This window comes from Pituophis catenifer, unplaced genomic scaffold (genome assembly GCF_029215685.1).
Source record: "Pituophis catenifer annectens isolate HBS135680 unplaced genomic scaffold, rPitCat1.0.hap2 SCAF_3, whole genome shotgun sequence".
Classification (NCBI taxonomy): Eukaryota; Metazoa; Chordata; class Lepidosauria; order Squamata; family Colubridae; genus Pituophis; species Pituophis catenifer.
In genome coordinates, this window is record NW_027256883.1 from 208,545,582 (window position 1) to 208,567,589 (window position 22,008).

The 22,008-nt window shown below is 41.7% G+C and overlaps 1 protein-coding gene across 1 annotated transcript in view; it reads left to right on the top strand.

The window, feature by feature from the left end:
• Positions 1-18,918, top strand: part of LOC139314491 (DEP domain-containing mTOR-interacting protein-like) — a 45,307-nt gene extending 26,389 nt beyond the window's left edge. Inside the window, exons 4-9 of the mRNA XM_070940136.1 lie at positions 2,176-2,354; positions 3,974-4,159; positions 13,166-13,306; positions 15,168-15,238; positions 17,177-17,281; positions 18,781-18,918. Of these exons, the coding sequence (XP_070796237.1) occupies positions 2,176-2,354; positions 3,974-4,159; positions 13,166-13,306; positions 15,168-15,238; positions 17,177-17,281; positions 18,781-18,906 (808 nt within the window). The 3' untranslated portion in view covers positions 18,907-18,918. The remainder of the gene's footprint in view (positions 1-2,175; positions 2,355-3,973; positions 4,160-13,165; positions 13,307-15,167; positions 15,239-17,176; positions 17,282-18,780) is intronic.
• Positions 18,919-22,008: the final 3,090 nt, after the last annotated feature.

Genomic DNA, 22,008 nt, shown 5'->3' on the forward strand with positions numbered 1-22,008 from the left:
AATAACAGGGTGCTTTAGACCACTGTACTACTAAGGCTCTTTCCATCGCCTCCCTCCCTCCCTCCCTCCCTATCATCTCCTTCTTCCTCTCATCTCCTCCCTCCCTCCTTATTTCCTATCTCCTTCCACCCTTCCTTCTTCCCTCCCTTTTTGGGAAGGAAGGAAGGAAGGAAGGAAGGAAGGAAGGAAGGAAGAAAGAAAGAAAGAAAGAAAGAAAGAAAGAAAGAAAGAAAGAAAGAAAGAAAGAAAGAAAGAAAGAAAAGAAAAGAAGGCATGAAAATTGACTGGGTGACTTTGGGCCAATAACCGGGAGATTATGAGTTCTAGTCCCACTTTAGGCACACAAGCCAGCTGGGTGACTTGAGGCCCAGCCATCCTCTCTTTCAGCCCAATCCACCTCACAGGGTTGTTGTTGTGAGGAAAATAGGAAGAGGAAGGAGCATTAGGCTTGTTCACTGCCTTGAATTATTTATAAAAAATAAAATAAAAAATCTCTAAGTGACTATGCAAAGGTAGGACGAAATGCCAAAATTTGCTGCTGCAGAGCTGGCAATTATTCCCTCCCACCCTTCAGTCATTGCCATTATTGGTGTCACTGAGGGAAGAAAACAGCAGGGACTAGTCACTTTGGTAGCATTCGGAGCATTTTTTTTTTTAATTTGATTTATATGCCGCCCTTCTCCGAAGACTCAGGGCGGCTTACAATGTGCTCAGCAATAGCCTTCATCCTTTTGTATATTTATACAAAGTCAGCTTATTGCCCCCACAACTGGGTCCTCAATTTATCTACCTTAGAAAGGATGGAAGGCTGAGTCAACCTTGAGCCTTGGCGAGATTCAAACCCTGCAGTAATTGCAGGCAGCTGGTCTTAATAACCAGCTTAATAACAGGGTGCCTTAAACCCCTGTACTACCAAGGCTCTTGGCTCTTGGAGCATTGATCTGAGGACTAATTCAGGCACTTGTCAGGAGCCAAAAAACCTGACTGGAAGGCCCAAAAATTAAAGCAATAAATAGAGAAATAAAATAGGCCTGCACTGCCCTCCAGTGGTGATAGATGAATTAGAATCCTTCTGAAACTCTTTATAGACAACCTCATTTCTGCCACCTCGTTTTTTCATTTGACACTGCTTGGAATTACAGGTGGTCCTCGTTTAGTGACCGTTCAAAATTATAATGGCACTGAAAAAAAAGTGATAGGCCTCTAGGCCAGTTTTGCTCAAACTTGACAACTTTAAATTGTCTGGACTTCATCTCCCAGAATTCCCCAGCCAGCCACTGAGATTCTTTCCAACTCTATGATTCCATTTTTTTTTTTAACTTTTAAAACCATTTTTTCTACAACCTCTTCGGTGAAGAGGTTTTAAAAAAATGCTTTCAAAAGGCTCTGACGATCCCAGCTGAGTTGTGTGATCGTCAGAGGCAACTCAGCTGGGATCGTCAGAGGCATTTAAAAGAAAAAAAAGCCTCTGATGATCGAGCAGCTCAGCTGGGCATGGGGGGGGGGCAGGGATTTTTGCTACTGGTTCTCCGAACCACCTGCCTCCATCGCTACCGGATCAGATGATCCGGTCCGAACCGGGAGCATTTCACCCCTGGTCCCTCGGTTAAGAAACGGAGATGAGCAGTGCCCCCTAGAGTCAGAATCAACTTTACCTTTTTTTTCCTTTATCCTTCTTTACCTGACTTCTAAAGTACAGGTAGTCCTCGATTTACAACCACAAATTGAGTGCAAAATTTCTGTGGTTAGAGTGACACCTTGGCGAAGTGGGTTTTTGCCCCATTTTATGACCTTTCTTGCTATAGTTGTTAAGTGGATCACTGCAGCTGTTAAATTAGTAACACACAGCTGTTAAGGGAATCTGACTTCCTGATTGATTAACTCATCAGAAGGTCGCAAAAGGGAATAGCGTGACCCTGGGACACTGCAGCCGTCATAAATATGAACCAGTGTCCAAGCGTCTGAATTTTGATCAAGTGTGAAAAATGCTCATGAGTCACTTTTTTCAGTGCCGTAGTAAATTCGAATGGTCACTCAATGAACTGCTGTAAGTTGAGGATCACACATACTACTGCCCAATTGGACCTGGATTTGCTGCATGTCTGAATAGGATTTGTGGTTTGTTTAACTCAGCAGATATCCTTGTTTCGGTGTCTTCTTGTCTGTTGACTGTAGGCTGATCGGCATGGACAACTCCATTCTCAAAGCCAGAGAAGAGAACCTGGTTAAATACCAGAGGAGCTTTTTGGGGTGTGAGATGGTTGACTGGCTGGTGGAGGAAGGGGAGGTCGCCAACCGGAAGGAAGCTACGGAGCTCTGCCAAACCCTCCTTGAACACGGGATTATCCAGCAAGGTATATGCCACCGGAAATATCCCTGAGAAGTTGGCGCACGAGACTGAAAAAGGGATAGAAGAAAATATTTGTAGTTGAGGGTTGAACTGTAGGTTTCTTGGTGCTCTCTGAGTTGGGTGGTTTTCTTACAAACGTTTCATTACCAAACTAGGTAATATCATCAGTAGCAGTGGTGGAATTCAACATTTTTCACTACTGGTTCTGTGGGCGTGGCTTGGTGGGCGTGGTGTGGCTTGGTGGGCATGGCTTGGTGGGCGTGGCAGGGAAAGGATACTGCAAGATCCCCATTCCCACCCCACTCCAGGGAAAAGATATTGCAAAATCTCCATTCCCACCCCACTCTGGGGCCAGCCAGAGGTGGTATTTGCCGGTTCTCTGAACTACTCAAAATTTCCGCTACCGGTTCTCCAGAACCTGTCGGAACCTGCTGGATTTCACCCCTGGTACAATGAATGGTTGTGGGAACTACGTATGTCTTCTAGCCCATCAAAGAGAAGGTTTAGGGGAGACATGTCGGCTGAATGGCACCCAAGGTTAGTAGGGAATGGGGTTTGCACTGATGATGTTACCTAGCTTGGTAATGAAACGTCTTCAAGAGAACCACCAAGCTCAGAGAGCACCAAGGACTCCAACTGAAGCGCTATGTGGAATATAATGGTTTGAATAACGGTAGCCGTCAACTTATGACCATTCATTTAACTGTTGTGGCCCCGCCCTCTGAGCCTATCTCATCGGAGGAAGAAGGCTCCGAACATGAGGGAGAGGAGTCAGCCAGGCCTCCCTCTCCAGGCCCCTCCCCTCTGGCACTGTCTCAGGTGCCGGCCGAGGGAGAGGAGATTAGCCAGGAGCCAGGTGTCTCGGATGAGAGCGAAGGAGAGCCGTCGTTCCTGGATCCACGCCAACGAAGGCGTGATAAACGGTTGCAGCAGTTAAGGAGGCGTGCTAGGGATTAGAACTGAGTCACTGGACCACACCCCAGAGACTATATAAGAGAGGGTGGTGGCTGGTAAAACTCTGTGACGAACAAAAACGAACTTTGGCTAGTCACTTGAACAACGTCTGAAGCTGCCGAAAGGGATATTGTTTTGCTGGACTATTTGCAATGTGTATGTAATTTTATGTTATCTGTTGCAGTAAAAGCTCTTGGCAGACGGTGATTATATTGCTGCCAAGTTTGAGATAACGACCTGTGTGCGTGCCAAGTGCTTTCTTAACCCTCGGCTGGCTGTGTTTGTGTGTGTGTGTGGACGGGGACAGATCATTAACAATTGTTTGAAGGTGCTAAAAAAAGCGACTTATGACCAGTCCTTGCACTTATGACCATTACAACATCCCCATGGTCATGTGATCGACATTTGGGTACTAGATAACCAGCATGTATTTATGAAGGTTGCAACATCTCCACGGTCATGTGGCTGCTATTTGTGACCTTCCCAGGATCTTCTGACAAGGAAAATCAATGCCAGTTGCCGAATTTTTAATCACACAACCATGGAGATGCTGCAACGGACGTTAAGTGTGAACAAACGGTCATTTTTTCAGTGCCGCTGTAACTTTGAATGGTCACTAAACGAATGGCTGGAGGTCAAGGACTACCGGTATGCTCTTTCTTTCCACAGTCTCCGCTCAGTGCCATTTTTATGACCGGGATCTCCTCTACCAGTTTCGTATCAATTTCCGCCGTAGGAGGCGACTCACAGAACTGCTCAGTGAAAGTTTGCACAGGTCACTTTCGGACAGTCCCGACAGCCCCTTCTGTCTCCGCAAGCTCAACCCCGAGCAAGACCCCTCCAGTTTCTTGTCAGGTACCTGCATCTGAAGATATTGAGGGGGAGTGGGGCAGGAAGGAAATAGGAGAAGGAGGAAAGGAAGGAAGAAAGGAAGGAAGGAAGGAAGGAAGGAGAGGGGGGAGGAGTGGAGAGGAAAGAGAAGGAGAGAGGGGAGGAAGGAAAGAGAAGAGAAAAGTAGAGGAAAGAAGAAGGCAAAGGAAAGGAAAGGAAAGGAAAGGAAAGGAAAGGAAAGGAAAGGAAAGGAAAGGAAAGGAAAGGAAAGGAAAGGAAAGGAAAGGAAAGAAGGAGGGAGGGAGGAAAGAAAGAGAAGGGAGAAGTAGAGGAAAGGAAAAGAAAAGAAAGGAAACGGAGAAAAATAGGAAAGGAAAGTGGGAAGGAGGGAGGAAAGAGAAGAGAGAAGCAGAGGAAAGGAAAAGAAAAGAAAGGAAAGGAAAGGGAGAAAAATAGGAGGAAAGGAAAGGAAAGAGGGAGGGAGGGAGGAAGGAAAGAGAAGGGAGAAGTAGTGGAAAGAAGAAAAGGAAAAGAGGAGGAAGGAAAGAGAAGGGAGGACAGGGAAGAGAAGGGAAGGAGAGAGGGTTGGAAAGAAAGAGAACGAAAAAGTAGAGGAAAGGAAAAGAAAAGAAAGGAAAGGGAGAAAAATAGGAGGAAAGGAAAAGAAAAGAAAAGAAAGGAAACGGAGAAAAATAGGAGGAAAGGAAAAAGGGAGGGAGGGAGGAAAGAGAAGGGAGAAGAAGAGGGAAGAAGGAAAGGAAAGGAGGAGGAACGAAAGAGAAGGGAGAAGTAGAGAAAAGGGAAGGGAAGGGGAGAGGGTTGGAAAGAAAGAGAAGGGAGAAGTAGAGGGAAGGGAAGGGAAGGGAAGGGAAGGGAAGGAGAGAGGGTTGGAAAGAAAGAGAAGGGAGAAGTAGAGGAAAGGAAAAGAAAAGAAAGGAGGGAGAAAAATAGGAGGAAAGGAAAGGAAGAAGAAAGGAAGGAAAGAGGGGAGGAAGGTGCAAGGATGAAGGAGGAATAGAAGAAAATGAAGGAAAGAGCAGGAGGAGGAAGGAGAAGGAGTGAGGAAAAGAAAGGCGAAGGAGAAGAAGGAAGGAGGGAGAAGGAAGGAGGAAAGAGAAGGAAGAATCCTCCTTTGGAGGAGGAATAGAGAAGGACAAATATCCCTTGAATAAGACATCCCTCTAGTTCCCTTATCCAGCTCTACCTCTTCATTTACCCCAGCACTTCTGGAATGACTATTTTATCTCTCCATGAAAACAATTCTGCTATCATTGGCATTCAGCTTAGATGATGGATTTTTTAAAAAAAATATTAAATGTTGTAAGACACCTGCCATCACCTATGTGTGAATTGGGCTGGAATACCCATTTATTTAATACATAAATGCATACATGCATATACATGCATGAAAAACCGATTTTGGAAAAACTGCACATTCCTAATATTCTCACGTTTTGTTTTGTTTTTCCTGCTTTGCAAATCGTATTCTCCAAATAAAGGAGAATCTGCCAAAGCTTGGGCTTGTATACTTTCTCCATTAACGGCCTGCGGAAAATATGCATGCTTGTTTGAACATGTTTCACCCAAAGTATTCGATTTTGCTCCTACTTTTTTAAATTTTTTTTTTTTTTTTTTTTTTTATTGCAAAAGTTTTACAATTACATTTTCACCCCTTTTTTCACCCCCCCACCTCCCTCCCCAAACTTCCCATCCACCCTAACCCTCCCTAACCCTCCCCCCCCAGACTTCCCTATTACATACTCATAACTAATAACACTAATATATAAACCTGAACCCATCCCTCCCCCTATATAATTTTTCCTCTTTGTCTCTTTACATAAAAATATTTCTAATACATTATTTTCAAATAAAAGCTATTTGATACTTTCTGGTTTGGTATTTGTTCTGAACATATTCTATCCACCTTTTCCATTCCCATTCGTAAGTCTCTTGTGAACAATCTTTTAGATACGCTGAAATCTTCGCCATCTCTGCAAAGCTGGCCATCTTCAAAGTCCATTCCTCGATAGTAGGCAAAGCTTCATTCTTCCAATATTTACCTATCAACAATCTAGCTGCTGTTATCATATACAATATTAGTTTTATTTCACCCCGTGTAAAACCCTTAACTATACCCAATAAAAACAATTGTGGAGAAAATTGAATTTTTTTCTTCAAAACATTCTGCATGACCCACCAAATTTTTATCCAAAAAGCCTTAACATTCCTACAGGTCCACCAAACATGATAATATGTAGCATCTACACAATCACATCTCCAGCATTTTGGCTGAACATTAGGGTACATACATGACAACTTTTTAGGATCTAAATGCCATCTATAAAACATTTTATAAAAATTTTCTCTCAGGTTTTGCGACTGTGTAAATTTAACATTCTGAACCCAAATTTTTTCCCAAGTTTCCAGCATCACTGGTTCTTCAAAATTCTGTGCCCACTTAATCATACAATCTTTAACTAATTCCGTTTCTGAATCTCTTTCTAACAAAACATTATACAGCCTTTTAATATGCATTGGACCTTTCTCTCTTATATGTCTAACCAATTCTTCCTCATGCAACATAATACCAGTTTTTTGGTCCTCTTTCCATCTCATTTGTAATTGATTATATTGTAACCAGGTTAAATTAATCCCTTCGTCCAACAGTGTCTGCAATGTCTTCAGCTGCCATCTGCCCGCATCTGTAAAAAGAACCTCTTTGTATAAAAACCCCCCGAGTGACATTATATTTGTATTCCACAAGGTATGACCAAGATCCAGCCATAGCGGTATTTTATAATCCCATTTGAGTCGGTGCTTCTTCCAAACTCTCATCAAAGAATCTCTGAGTATATGACTTTTAAATACTTTATCAACTTTATCATCATAAAATAAATAAGCATGCCATCCAAATTCAAGATCAAAACTTTCTGCATTCAATATTCCAGCCTTTTTATTTCCAAACCAGTCACTTGTTAAAGTTAAAGCTGCTGCATCATAATATAACTGTAGGTTTGGGAGTTTAAGGCCTCCTCTTTCTGGAACATCTTGCATAATTTTCAATTTCACTCTCGGCTTTTTCTCGTTCCAGACAAACTTATTCACACCAGACTGCCAGACTTTCAGTTGTTTATCACTTTTAAGCACCGGAATCATTTGAAACAAAAACAGAAATCTTGGCAAAATATTCATCTTAACTGCTGCTATTCTTCCAAGTAAAGACAGTTGCAGCTTTTTCCAGATCTCCATGTCTTTCTGAACCTCTCGCCACAACACCTCGTAATTATTTTGAAACAATTTCATATTTGATTCTGCAACCTGAATTCCAAGATATTTTACCTTAGGTACAATTTCAAAACCTGCCCTCCTTTCAAGCTCATGTTTACGATCTTGTGTCATATTCTTAACTATCATTTTAGTCTTTTTTGAGTTCAGTTTAAAACCTGAAACTCTACCATAGTCTTGTATAATGTCGTTCATCAGGATTATTGATTCCATTGGTTGTGATAGGGTAACAACCAGATCATCTGCAAATGCCTTTATTCTATAATCCTCTTGCCTTATCACTATACCTTTCAAGATTTTTGAGTCCCGTATTATATTTAGCAAGACTTCCAATGTTAATATAAATAAAAGTGGGGACAACGGACATCCCTGTCTTGTTCCTTTTTCAATTTTAAACTCTGTCGTCAAACTTCCATTAATAATAATCTGTGCTTTTTGCTCTTGATAAATTGCTGAAATCGCCTGTATAAATTGGTCCCCAAAGCCCATCTTTTTTAAAGTCTTTAGTAGAAAGTTCCAATCCACTCTATCAAAGGCTTTCTCCGCATCCAAGAAAACCAGCACTGCAGAAATCTGTTTATTCTTATCAAGATATTCCAATAAGTCTATTACTTGCCTTACATTATCCTTCATATATCTGCCCTCAATAAATCCCGCTTGGTCCTCATGAATCACTTTTTGAATTACTGGCATCAACCTGTTGGCTAATACCTTCGCATAAATTTTATAGTCTGTATTCAAAAGAGATATTGGTCTGTAGTTCTCTGGTTTTTTAGGACCAACTTGTTCCTTTGGTATCAAAGATATATAAGCAGTTGTCCAAGATGGGGGTATTTTACCCCCTTGTTGAATATTACAAAATAAATCTCTAAGTTGTTCCACCATTTCAGCTTGTAAAGTTTTGTAATACACTGCTGTCAAACCATCCGTGCCAGGCGCTTTAGCTGTTTTTAGCTGCTTAATTGCTGCTATTATCTCCTCCACTGTTATAGGGTAATTCATTCTTTCCTTTTGTTGATCAGTAATTTTTGTAATTCTCTTATCCTTTAAATATTTTTCTATAAGTCCATTCTGCACCTCTTCTTTGGCATATAATTTAGTATAATAATCCACAAAAGCTTCTTTAATTAATTTTTGTTGAAAAATTTCTTTCCCTCCAATGTCAATACTATCAATAGTCCGTATACTTTGTTTTTTCCTCAGTGTGTAAGCCAACCATCTGCCCGGTTTATTAGCATTGCAAAATGTATTATGCTTTGCGTATTGTAAACTTGTTGCAACTTGTTCCGCCATAAGCATTTGAAATTGGTCTTTCAAAAGTTTTATAGCACTTCTTATCCTTTCATCTGTTGGGTTTTTAATAAGTAACTGTTCCTTATTCTTTATTTCCATTTCCAACTCAGATCTTTTCTTTTGTCGGAACAGTCTGTGTTTAGAATTCATGTAGATAAGTACCCCTCTCATATAAGCTTTACTAGCGTCCCAAACAATTTCAATTGGGGTACCTTTATTCAAATTTATTTCAAAAAATTCTTTCAAATGCTTTTTAAGTTCTATTGTATTTTTTTCATATCTAAACAAGTTCTCATTTAATCTCCAAGAACGTCTCTCAACCTTATCCATCTCAATTTCTATCCATACAGGGCTATGGTCAGTCAAAGTTCTTGGAAAAATCTTTGTTCTTTTTGTCTTAATAAGTAAATCATTTGACAACAGAATAAAATCAATCCTAGAAAAGGATCTATGTCTATCGGAAAAAAAAGTGTAATCCAATTCATTCGGATTATGTATTCTCCAAACATCTTTTAGTTCCATATCTTCTTTCATGTCAAAAAAAGTCTGCGGTAGTCTAATTCTAGACTTTGCCAAGCTCTTTTTATCTAATTTAGAATCAATTACTCCATTCCAGTCTCCCATAAATAAAATAGATCTATAGTCCCATTGCAATATTTTAGTATGTAACATCTTGTAAAAACAATCCTGTTGTTGGTTAGGAGCATAAATTCCAATCAAAAGAATTTGACCATTTGCTGTAAGCAATTCAATTGCTACAAACCTACCATCTTGATCTACTTCTATAATTTTTGCTGTTAATTTTTTATTTACATAAATAACCACACCATTCTTTTTCTGCGAAGTTGAAGATATATAATGCACTCCTAATTTTGAATTTATCAAATATTTCTGATCTTGAGTTGTAATATGTGTTTCTTGTAAGCAAATTATATCATTATTAAATTGTTTCAAATATGTAAATATTTTCTTCCTTTTCTGTGCTGAATTCAACCCATTCACATTCCAAGATAGACACTTAAGGGTCATCGGCCTGTTTCTGGAGCGCAGAGCAAAATATTTGAAGTTCATCCAAAAGCTTCGATCTTGCTCTTCCCATAGCTCCACTCTCTTGTGGGGTACTCTTAGCTGCCATCTTGTCTTGTCTTTCCTGTTGTTGTTGTTGCTTTTGTTTAAGTAGCTTGGATTGAGCTCTAGTTATACGTTGATCTTTAACTTCAGTCAGCTGAATCAAATCCAAAATTGGAGAAGAATCCAGCAAGGGCTCACTCAGAAAACCTCCTTCTGCACCTTGCACATTTTCTAATTCTTGCTTGGGCTGTTCTTCCGACTGCCTCTCTTCACTCTCCTTAATCTCCAAAACTGTAGATGTACGTGGAGATGGTGTTCTTTCCTTAAGAATAGTACTATAAAAATGTTGTGCCTTCTCCACGGTATTCAATCGATATCCTTCTCCCTTATATCTAAAAATTATCCCAGCTGGTGCATCCCACCGGAAGGGTATCTGTAAGTCTTTCAGTTCCTTAACAAGAAAACCAAACTCTTTTCTAGCTTTCAGCATTTTAGGAGGTAATTCTTTAAAAACTACAAGTCGTGAGCCCCCCACTTCTACAGAGGTGTGAAAAGATTTTTGGAGGATTTCATTTCTAATTTCTCTCTCAGTAAAGTATATGACCACATCTCTAGGCAATTGTCTTTGTCTGGCCACCCAAGAGTTGACTCTGTAAATTTTATCTATTTTGTGAAATACCAAATCAGGGTTAACTTGTAAGATCTTAGCCAGGGCTTCAGAGCAAACTTGTCTCAAATCCTGTCTCTCCTCCTCTCGAATTCCCCGAAGCCGTATGGCAAATTCCATCGCCCGGAATTGTATCATGACAATCTCATCTTCAATTCTCTGCATTTTATTATCAGCTTCTTCAATTTTATAGTCATTATCTTTCATCCTAACATTAACTTCTAATTTGAGTTCTTCAACTTTAAAATCAACTTTCCCAATAAAATTTGCCAGGCCAGACGCCACTTCTGATATTTTTTTGGTCACCATATTTTGATTCTGCTTCACCATATCTTTAACTTCATTAATTTCCTGCAGAAATTCCTCATGTGATTTTTGAAGTTTATGATCTATTTCCTGTTGAGATTCTTGAAATTTTTCATCCAAAGTTTTAGCAATAAAGTCTTTTAAATCTCCCACATCAAGTTCTTTTTTCTGAGTTTGTAATTGTTGAGCAGGGGGAAGTTGCGTTTGATGTTTGTGTGTGGGGGATCCCCCCCCTGATGCCTTCCCTTCCTGCTTCTTTGAAGCCATTGTGCCACGTAGGCTAATTTTTCTAGAGAGGAAAGTTCTTTTTCCTTTCCCTCTTCCACAAAAGCTTCTAAAAAAGTCCCCCAAATTTAGTCAAATAAAACTGAAGTAAAGCAAAGTCAAATTTTAGCAAAAAGAAATGTTTTCCTTTAGGTAAGACAACTTTGTAGCAACTTTTCAACTTTGTAGCAAAGCAGAGAGGCTTCACAAATTCACTTTCACTAGCTCGTTAACTCAAGCGCTGGACGCCATATTTTTTCCAAATCACTTTCACTCGCTCACTTTCTCTTGATTTAAAAAGTCAATAAAGCACTAATACTTGCAATTTTCAGGTTTCTGGATTCAAGTTGGTATTTCCGCTATTTGTTAGAATTAGTTCCTCTCACTTTAAGAGTTTGCTGCTGTCGGCTTGTTCTGCTGAAGGCAGAATCGTCCCACGCCGCCCGGAGTCTCCGCAGGTTGGAAGGGAGCCGCTCCTGTTTTCACCCCCAGAAACAATTCCCTGGGGGGGTTACAGGGGCTCAACCTGTGCCCTGCTGTCTCTGCTCCTGCAATCTTCAAGATTTCGGAGTTTTCGAGCCGCTCCTCGTTCGCGGGGCGGCTCTACAGGCGGCGGGGCTGGCGGTCTTAGAAAATCACCGCCGTCGCCGAAGCTCGCAAACCGGAAGTCCAAAATTTTTTTAATAATGACACATTTGGGCCAAACAAATTGCCGTAATATCACATAGAGGTTGTGCAGGTTTTCTTCAAGGCATGCATTCCAGAATACGTTTTATTGAATATATTTCCTTGAATAGCTATAGAAAAGAGAACTGTGAATGTCAACAAAACAGTTTGGGGAAAAAAAATGATTTTCAGGAGGCAGGTGGCTGGTGGTTAAGGAACCATGCTGGACAGATGTCAATTGAATGTATTTTTGCACGAAAATTTGAAATGGGGACAAATTCTCCCTTATCTCAGCTCCTGGCCCTCAATTTGCTTAGAATAGCAAGGCAGGCTATAAGGCCTGAGCTACAACAAATCCATTTATATTTTCACCCTGTGCTCTTATTGCTATGACTACAATTTGCCCAGATTCAGAAAAGAATGCTATTTATTAATCTGGAAAGGCTAAAGAAATAAAACTCGTTTCACAGAAGAATGTGAAATGCTGCAGTTTTGGTCAAATGCTGCATTAATTTACAGACAGACAGACAGACAGACAGACAGACAGACAGACACACACACACACACACACACACATACACACACACACAAGAGAAACAAAAAAACAATACAGGAACACAACATCCAAATATTAATTTAATTTAATTTAATTTAATTTAATTTAATTTAATTTAATTTAATTTAATTTAATTTAATTTAATTTAATTTAATTTAATTTAATTTAATTTAATTTAATTTAATTTAATTTAATTTAATTTAATTTAATTTATATACCACCCTTCTCCCAAAGGGACTCAGGGCGGTGTACAGCCAGCACAAAACACACCAATATAAAATTTAAAAACAATTTAAAAAAATATTAAATAGTTTGGCCCATATCTAATTAAAATAAAACTACCCGATTTAGACATTTAAAAATTAAGAATTGACAATTAAAAAATTTAAAAAAATTAGGCCAGCCCGGCTTGTTGGAATAAAAGCGTCTTGAGGGCCTGGCGGAAAGTGCGTAAGTCGGGAATCCTCCGCATCTCCGGGGGGGGGGCAATTCGTTCCAGAGGGCAGGAGCCCCCACAGAGAAGGCTGTGTAACATAGGTTATAAAAATGTGTAATAAGTGCTTAAAAATAAGTGAAAAAGTAGAACGGAAAAAACCATAGGGGACCATAGACCTATCTTTACCGTGCTGCCATATTAGTCTTTTAGCCATAATAAGTGTGTGGAGCAGTGGTGGGTTGCCCTCGGTTTGGACCGGTTCACAAGAACCGGTAGTAAAACCGGCGGGAGGCTCCACCCACTGCCCCGGATGTCATCATCGGCGATCTGCGCATGTGCAGAAGCTTCACGACCGCGAGCGGGATACCAATCCCATTGCAAACCGGTAGTAAAGGTAAGTAGAACCCACCCCTGTTGTGGAGAATCCATTTGCATTGGCCAGTTGTCAATGTCTATGCACTAAGCATGACACTGTTTATTTTTCAGTCCAAACTAATAAGGAAATCAAAATTGTCTCGGCTGTCCGAAGAAGCAGTGTGACCTCCTTGGCTGGAGGATCCAGTCTCTATTACAACCTCTCCCCAAACCTGGGACTGGTGCCTGCTGTTGAGTGCAATCCTAAATCTGGTGAGCCATTCTTCCTTATGTCTACGGAGGTTCTCAGCCCTCCAGGTCCTGGTGGTCCCAAAGGTGCTTTTTTTTTTCCAAGAGGCAACCGGACATTCTGGTTTTTCTTTGAAGACGTTTCACTTCCCCTCCAAGAAGCTTCTTCAGCTCTGTCACCTAAGAAGCTTCTTCATTCTTCCTTATGTTTACTTTTCTTTTTAAAAAAAGTGGAACATGAAACAAGAGGCGGCCTCACAGGTGGGGATTGTATACAGGTAATCCTTGACTTACAACCATTCGTTTAGTGTCTGTTCAAAGTTTATTTATTTATTTATTTATTTATTTATTTATTTATTTATTTATTTATTTATTTATTTATTTATTTATTTATTTATTTATTTATTTATTTATTGGTTCGATTTATATGCCGCCCTTCTCCGGAGACTCAGGGCGGCTTACAATGCGTTAAGCAATACCTTCATACTTTTGTATATACCTGCTTAGTAGGGCTTTCGCCCCCCCCCCCAAGCGGTGTTCTTTTTTTATACAAAGTCAGCTTATTGCCCCCACAAACCGGGTCCTCATTTTACCTACCTCGAAAGCATGGAAGGCTGAGTCAACCTTGATCCTGGTGAGATTCAAACTTGCAGTAATTGCAGGCAGCTCATGCTACTTAACAGCACTTTAGTCTGCTGCGCCACCAAGGCACAAAGTTAAAGCAGCACTGAAAAAAACCTGACTTATGACCATTTTTCACATTGAATGACCCTTGTAGCATCCCCACGGTCACATGATCCAAATCTGGAATCCCCTTTTGTGATCTTATGACTAGCAAAGTCACTGGGATGAAGCCAGATTCACTTAACAGCCGTGTTACTTACTTAACAACCGCAGTGATTCACTTAACAACTGTGTCAAGGAAGGTCATAAAATGGGGGCAAAACTCACTTAACAAGTATCTGGCTCAGCAACTGAAATTTTGGGCTGTAAGCCGAAGACTACCTGTAATGTAACAGGTAGACAGGTAACAGATCTACCTATGATATTTTCCCATTTCCTTTTTTTAAAAAAAATCTTTATTAAATTTCAAAGTCAAACTTTAAAATACAAACAAACATAACAGGGAAAGGGAATAGCAAAACCAGGAGTGAAATGCTCCCGGTTCAGACCGATCCGGTAGCGATGGAGGCGGGTGGTTCCCTGCCCCCCCCCGCCATGCCCAGATGAGCCACGCGATCATCAGAGGCTTTTTAAAAAAAATTTAAAAGCATTTTTAAATTTTTCTCCAACCTCTTTGGCCGAAAAAATGCTTTTAAAAGTAAAAAAAAAAAAGCCTCTGATGATCGCGTGGCTTAGCTGGGATCATCAGAGGCTTTTAAAACCATTTTTTTTACAACCTCTTAAAGAGGTTGTAAAAAAAATGGTTTTAAAAGTTAAAAAAAAAAGTTGGCCACGCTCACCCAGTCACATTACTCCCCACCAAGCCACGCCCACAGAACCAGTAGTAACAAATTTTACATTTCACCATTGATCAAAACAAATTATAAAAGTGACCAATAATTACAACCAACGCTTTGAAGGGTCTGCAACTTTCTTTTAGTTTTGAAGATAATCAGTAACGATTTATTGATTTGTTCATTAAATTTATGTGCTGTCTATCCCGCCTAGAGATTCAACAACCACCCTCTAAATTTAAGCAAATAATACCAATATTTTAGAATACTACTGTAATAATCAACTTTCTAAAATACCCATATTCGTTCTCTTAACCTTAATGCAACTGAGAATAAATTGTCAAATGTGATTATTTGAAAAGCTAGAATATCTCTCTCATCCAATCCAATCCAACCCAATCTTCAATTTTTCTCCCTTTCCACGCAAGTCTTGAAGAAACCTGTCACCAATGAAGAGCTTCTGACACCCGGAGCACCTTATATCAAGAAAACACTGACAGTGAGTCTATAGGTTACCAAGTTAGCTTTGTGGCAGAAATCCATCTTTCTGGCTGAGAGTTGTAACTCAGAACATGCCTGCCTGTCGGTATTTGTAGATAAAAGTTTCACCTCACCGCCAGGTCATTTCCTACTGAAGTGATGGACACATCCATGTCACGTCTTTGACAAATGGTGGGATCAATCATCTTCCACTTTTTTATTTCAGCAGGGCTTTTGATTTCTCAGTCTATCTCAGTCTTGGCCGCTCTAAAAAGTGTGGACTTCAATTCCCAGAATTCCCCAGCCAGCTGGGAAATTGAAGTCCACACCTCTCAGAGAGACCAAGGTGGAGAAATACTGCTCTATTTTAAGACTGGTGGTCTGCCACCCATGCGGGGGTGGGGGGGTTTCTACTTACCTTTACTACCGGTTCGCAACAGGATTGGGTTTCTGAGCATGCGCAGATCACTGATGACGACATCTGGGGCGGTGAGCGGGGCCTCCCTCTGGTTTTACTACCGGTTCCTGCGAACCGGTCCAAACTGGGGGCAACCCACCACTGCACCCAAGTGGTAATGATGCAGGGGTGAAATGCTACCGGTTCGGACCGGTTCTCCCAAACCAGTAGTAAAAAATGCTACCGATTCGGGCGAACCTGTATTTCCGAAGATCAGCTGGGCAACGATCAGCTTTGATGTGTGATTTATATTAGCTAGAATTGTCGGATTTCCTGCTTTCTAGCTAATCTAAATCGCGTGGCACAGCGGATTCCCCTCCCCTCGCTGTTCTACTTACCTTTGCAGACTCAGAAGGCTTCAAAATGTTCCTTTTTTAGCACTGCGTGGGTGCGCCTCGGGCCCGCATACACACAAAGCGTGCGCTCGGTAGCAGACTCACAGAACCGGTAGCAGACTTCAGAGGATTTCACCGCTGTAATGATGGTACTTTTTCATAGCATCAACCAAAGATGACCTACCAAGTTTCCCATCCTTAATTCTGGAGGACTTTGTGGAAACATCCATATATTTTTCTCGATATGGATATCAGAGTCATTTGTCATTGGCCTTTTTTCCAAGATGCATCTTGACTTCCTATCCTACTGTAGCCTGGAGTTTCCTAGGCTTTCCTGTCTGAGTCCATCCAGGCCCAACCATGTTGAGTTTCGAAACACAGACAAAGTCTGTAGAAGTATGGGCCAAAGGAAGAATCAAGCAATAACGTTTTGTGGATATATAGATAAAGTTGGCTTCTTCTTCTTCTTCTTCTTCTTCTTCTTCTTCTTCTTCTTCTTCTTCTTCTTCTTCTTCTTCTTCTTCTTCTTCTTCTTCTTCTTCTCCTTCTCCTTCTCCTTCTCCTTCTCCTTCTCCTTCTCCTTCTTCTTCTCCTTCCTCCCCTCCTCCTCCCTCCTCCCTCCTCTTCCTCTTCTTCCTCCCTTCCTCCTCCTTCTTCTCCTCCTCCTCCTTCCTCCTCCTCCTCCCTTCCTCCTCCCCTCCTCCTCCTCCATCTCCTTCTCCTTCCTCCCCCTCCTCCTCCCTCCTCTTCCCTTCCTCCTCCCCTCCCCTTCCCCCTCCCCTCCCTCTCCATCTCCTTCCCCTCCTCCATCTCCTTCTCCTTCCTCCCCCTCTTCCTCCTCTTCCCTCCTCCTCTATCTCCTCCTTCCTCCTCCTCCTCCCCTCCTCCTCCTCCATCTCCTTCTCCTTCCTCCCCCTCCTCCCCCTCTCCTTCCCTCCTCTTCCCTTCCTCCTCCCCTCCTCCTCCCCTCCTCCTCCATCTCCTTCCTCTCCTCCATCTCCTTCTCCTTCCTCCCCTCCTCCCCCTCCTCTTCCTTCCTCCTCCCCTCCTCCCCTCCTCCTCCTCCTCTTTCTCATCCCTTCCTCCTCCTCCTCCCCTCCTCCTCCTCCTCCTCCTCCATCATCTCCTTCCTCCTCCTCCTCCTTGTTTACCTTCTCATTTGCAGATTGTAGGGGATGCAGTTGGCTGGGGTTTTGTAGTCCGTGGAGGTCAGCCATGCCACATCCAAGCCGTAGATCCAGGAGGACCAGCTGCTGCTGCTGGCATGAAGGTACTACATTTGAGCCTCATGAATTAGGTATAGAGGATCTTCATCTCTGATTCCTTTCCCAGACAAAGGACCTTCCATCCATCATGTTTTATAAGATTGGGAGGTGGAAAACTTCCTAGCATGGACAGGAAGCTGATATTGTCCTTTCTCTTGGAGGACCTGGCCAGCCATGCTCCAGTGATCCAAACTCAAATGAATTTAGCGCCTGGGAAATGTTTACTTTCAATACTAGCGCCTGGAATCTTTACTATCCCAGACATCTCCAGCTTGCCTAGAATCATGGGTTTCATGGTTATTTTCTTGCAAACATTTCATGACCCAACTAGTTAACATCATCAGTGCTAGAAGGGAGTGGGGTTTACTTTCTGTTTATGTACAAGTGGCTTGCCCTGTCAATGTTGGTGAGAAGATTCCTGGTAGTTTCTTGTCTGTCTGTCTGTCTGTCTGTCTGTCTGTCTGTCTGTCTGTCTTCTGTATGTCTGTCTGTATGTTTGTTTATCGTATGTCTAAACTGCCCATCTCCCTCAAGGATTAGCCTGTGTAGTGTTTGTTTCTTTGAGTTCCTTGATTGGGGCACTTCCCAGCATCCTTAGCCTAAGGATTATCTTTCCAAGGAATGCTGAGTATTCTACTAGCTGACGGAACGTTGTTACTACTGGGGGGCAGTAGAAGATAGAAGTAGAAGAGAGATAGATGAGACGTAGATACAGTAGTGGTCAAAATTGTGGAAACCTTTTGGGAAAAGTGTATTTTCTAAAACTAGCTAATAACACCACTTTTTTGGGGGGAGTAGTACCATAAAATTATATATCAATGGAAAGATAATTTAATCAAGAATGTCATGCAATAACTTTTATGAAGGATTTGCTTTTAGAATAGCAGTTACAGTATAAAGAAGAAAAGTGAAACACGTAGAAAAAACTAGATATACAAAAATTATCACCATGGAAAAAATCAGATATGCAAAAATGATCACCATGTCAGTTAATCCTTAGTTGGGTAACCTTTAGCATGAATTACAGCCTTACAACGTCTTCCCATGGAGTGAACCAAGTCTTTGAGTTCTGCAGCTGTTATAATGTGAAACCAAGATTGAATGTTGGCTTCTATTAACTGGGTTTTATTGCTGGGTCGCTTCTGACTAACAAGTTTCTTTGGTCGGCTCCATAGATTTTCAATTGGGTTAAGGTCTGGGCTATTCCCAGGCCATTCCAGCAGTGGAATTTGATTATCTTGAAACTCCAAAAAAAAAAAAAGTGGTGTTATTAGCCACCAAACCTCAAAAATACACTTTTCCCAAAAGGTTTCCACAATTTTGCCCACTACTATAGATAGCTGAGACGTAGATAGATGATAGATTAGTAGATAGATATAAGATAGATACACAAGAGAGATGAGAGAGAGAGCGAAAGAGAGAGAAGAGAGAGAGAGAGAGGGATGATAGATAAAGTGTTGTTTAGTTCAGGGGTGTTTTACTCGTCTGTTTCTTCCTCTTTCAGGTCTGCCAATTTGTCTACTCAGTGAATGGAATGTATGTTTTACATTTGGATTATCAGACTGTGAGCAACCTCATTGTGACAGGACCTCGGACTCTGGTGCTCGAAGTTATGGAAGGAGATGAATGAAGTCACCTCCTCCCTGTCTCCCCAACATTTTGAGATCAGGATCCACTTTGCCAGCTGTGGAAGATCCAATCCTTGTCCTTGAACCCTAAAAAACATTGGATGGGTTCCCCCCCCCCGCCCCACTTATATCTATTACCTTCTCAACCTCAGCAAGATGTATGGACTTCATGGCTGGCTGGGGAATTCTGGGAGTTGAAGTCCACACATCTTAAAGTTGCCAAGGTTGAGATACACTGAGGAAGTGAGAAACAAAGAAGAGGGACTCAAGCAGGGGTGAAATCCAGCAGGTTCTGACAGGTTCTGGAGAACCGGTGGCGGAAATTTTGAATAGTTCGGAGAACCAGCGAATACCCCAGAGTGGGGTGGGAATGGAGATTTTGCAATATCCTTCCCCCAGGAGTGGGGAGGGAATGGGGATTTTGCAATATCCTTCCCCCAGGAGTAGGGAGGGAATGGGGATTTTGCAGTATCCTTCCCCTGCCACGCTCACCAAGCCACGCCACGCCACGCCACGCCATGCCTACCAAGCCACGCCCACAGAACCGGTAGTAAAAAAAATTTGGATTTCACCTCTGGTGCATACATTCCAGAGGTGGTATTCAGCAGGTTCTGACCAGTTCTGTAGAACTGGTAGCAGAAATTTTGAGTAGTTCAGAGAACTGGTAAATACTACCTCTGACTGGCCCCGCCCCCATCTATTCTCTGCCTCTCGAGTCCCAGCTGATCGGGAGAAAATGGTGATTTTGCAGTAACCTTCCCCTGGAGCAGGGTGGGAATGGAGATTTTACAGTATCCTTTCCCTGCCATGCCCACCAAGCCACGCCCACACCCACAGAACTGGTAGTAAAAAAATTTGAAACCCATTACTGGTTCATACGTGGAAGGCATTTTTGGTGCATGGCGAACCGGTGGTAAAATTATGTAAAACCCACCTCTGATGAAATTATTATTATCCCCCCTGGCCCAGAGAAATTGATAGGAATTTGGACCAACATACCGTTCTGTCAATCCCTGGACCGTTTTCAACTAACGAAGCACAGTTTGGAAACTTGTCTTCGTGGCAAGAATCATAATATTGCCCTTCACACCTCCAGCTCTTGATTTCAAGTCTGAACATTGTCTTGTCTTTCAACTGACACCCGAAATCCGAGGGGGAAAATAAAATTAAAAGCGTTTTGTAATGTGATATTTCTTTAATTTTCTCCATGACCACAGAACAGCGTGCACGAAGGTTGATGACATGATTGTTATTTGAAGTTAAGACACCCGTTCGAGGGGCATAATAAATGTGGAAAAAGGTATAGAATAGAATAGAATAGAATAGAATAGAATAGAATAGAATAGAATAGAATAGAATAGAATAGAATTTTATTGGCCAAGTGTGATTGGACGCACAAGGAATTTCTCTTGGTGCATATGCTCTCAGTATACATAAAAGAAAAGATACGTTCATCAAGAATCATAAGGTACAACACTTAATGATAGACATAGGGTACAAATAAGCAATCAGGAAACAATATCAATATAAATCGTAAGGATACCAGCAACAAAATTACAGTCATACAGTCATTAGTGGAAGGAGATGGGTGATGGGAACAATGAGAAGATTAATAGTAGTGCAGACTTAGTAACTAGTTTGACAGTGTTGAGGGAATTATTTATTTAGCAGAGTGATGGCATTCGGGAAAAAACTGTCCTTGTGTCTCGTTGTTCTGGTGTGCAGTGCTCTATAGTGTCATTTTGAGGGTAAGAGTTGAAACAGTTGATGTCCAGGATGCGAGGGGTCTGTAAATATTTTCACAGCCCTCTTTTTGCTTCGTGCAGTATATAGGTCCTCAATGGAATGCAGGTTGGTAGCCATTGTTTTTTCTGCAGTTCTAATTATCCTCTGAAGTCTGCGTCTGTCTTGTTGGGTTGCAGAGCCAAACCAGACAGTTATAGAGGTGCAGAGGTGCGGGATAGAAAATACTGACCTGCAGATTCAGTAGAGGTAGTCCTCGATTTACAACCGGTATTGGGACCAGAGTTTCTGTTTTTAAGCAAAGCGGTTGTTAAGTGACACATGCCCAATTTTATGACCCTTTTCCCCCCCACGATTGTTAAGCAAATCACTACAGTTAAACGCATGTGCAAGTACTGCGAGTAAGTTGCTTTTTAAAATGCCATTGCAATGTTGAACGGTCGCTGAAGAATGGTTGTAAGTTGGGGACTACCTTATTGTCAAGTGAGCTGTTTCTTCCATAGTAATTTTTTAGTTAGTCTCCAACATACTTGTTGGAAATCTATAGCCCTTCCAGATATTGCTGAAGTATAGTCCTTGATTTACGACCACAACTGAGCCCAAAATTTCCATTGTTAAGCCTTGGTAAGACCACACTTGGAACATTGCATCCAGTTTTGGTCACCACACTCTAAAAAAGATGTTGAGACTCTGGAAAGAGTGCAGAGAAGAGCAACCAAGATGATGAGGGGACTGGAGGCTAAAACATATGAAGAACGGTTGCAGGAACTGGGCATGGCTAGTCTAGTGAAGAGAAGGACCAGGGGAGACATGTTAGCAGTCTTCCAGTATCTCAGGGGTTACCACAGAGAGGAGGGGGTCAAGTTAGTTCCAAAGCACTGGACAAGGAATAATTGATGGAAACTGAACAAGGAGAGATTCATCCTGGAAATAAAGAGGAGTTTTCTGACAGTGAGAACCATCAACCGATGGAACAGAAATTGCCTTTGGAAGTTGTGGGAGCTTCATCACTGGAGGCTTTCAAGAAGAGACTGGACGGCCATCTGTCAGAAATGGTGTAGGGTCTCCTGCTTGGGTGGGGGGTTGGACTAGATGACCTACAAGGTCCCTTCCAATCCTGTTATTCTGAACTTGGGAGTGGTGAGCTAGACAGGCTGAAGAAGAAATTTCCCGACAGAACAATTAACCAGTGGAACAGCTTGCCTCCAGAAGTTATGATGCTCTAACCCTGGAGAACTTCAAGAAGAGATTGGACAACCCTTTGTCTGAAATGAGATAGGGTCTCCGCTTGAGCAGGGGGTTGGACTAGAAGACCTCCAAGGTCCCTTCCAACTCCGTTACTCTGTCAAAAGCTGACCTCC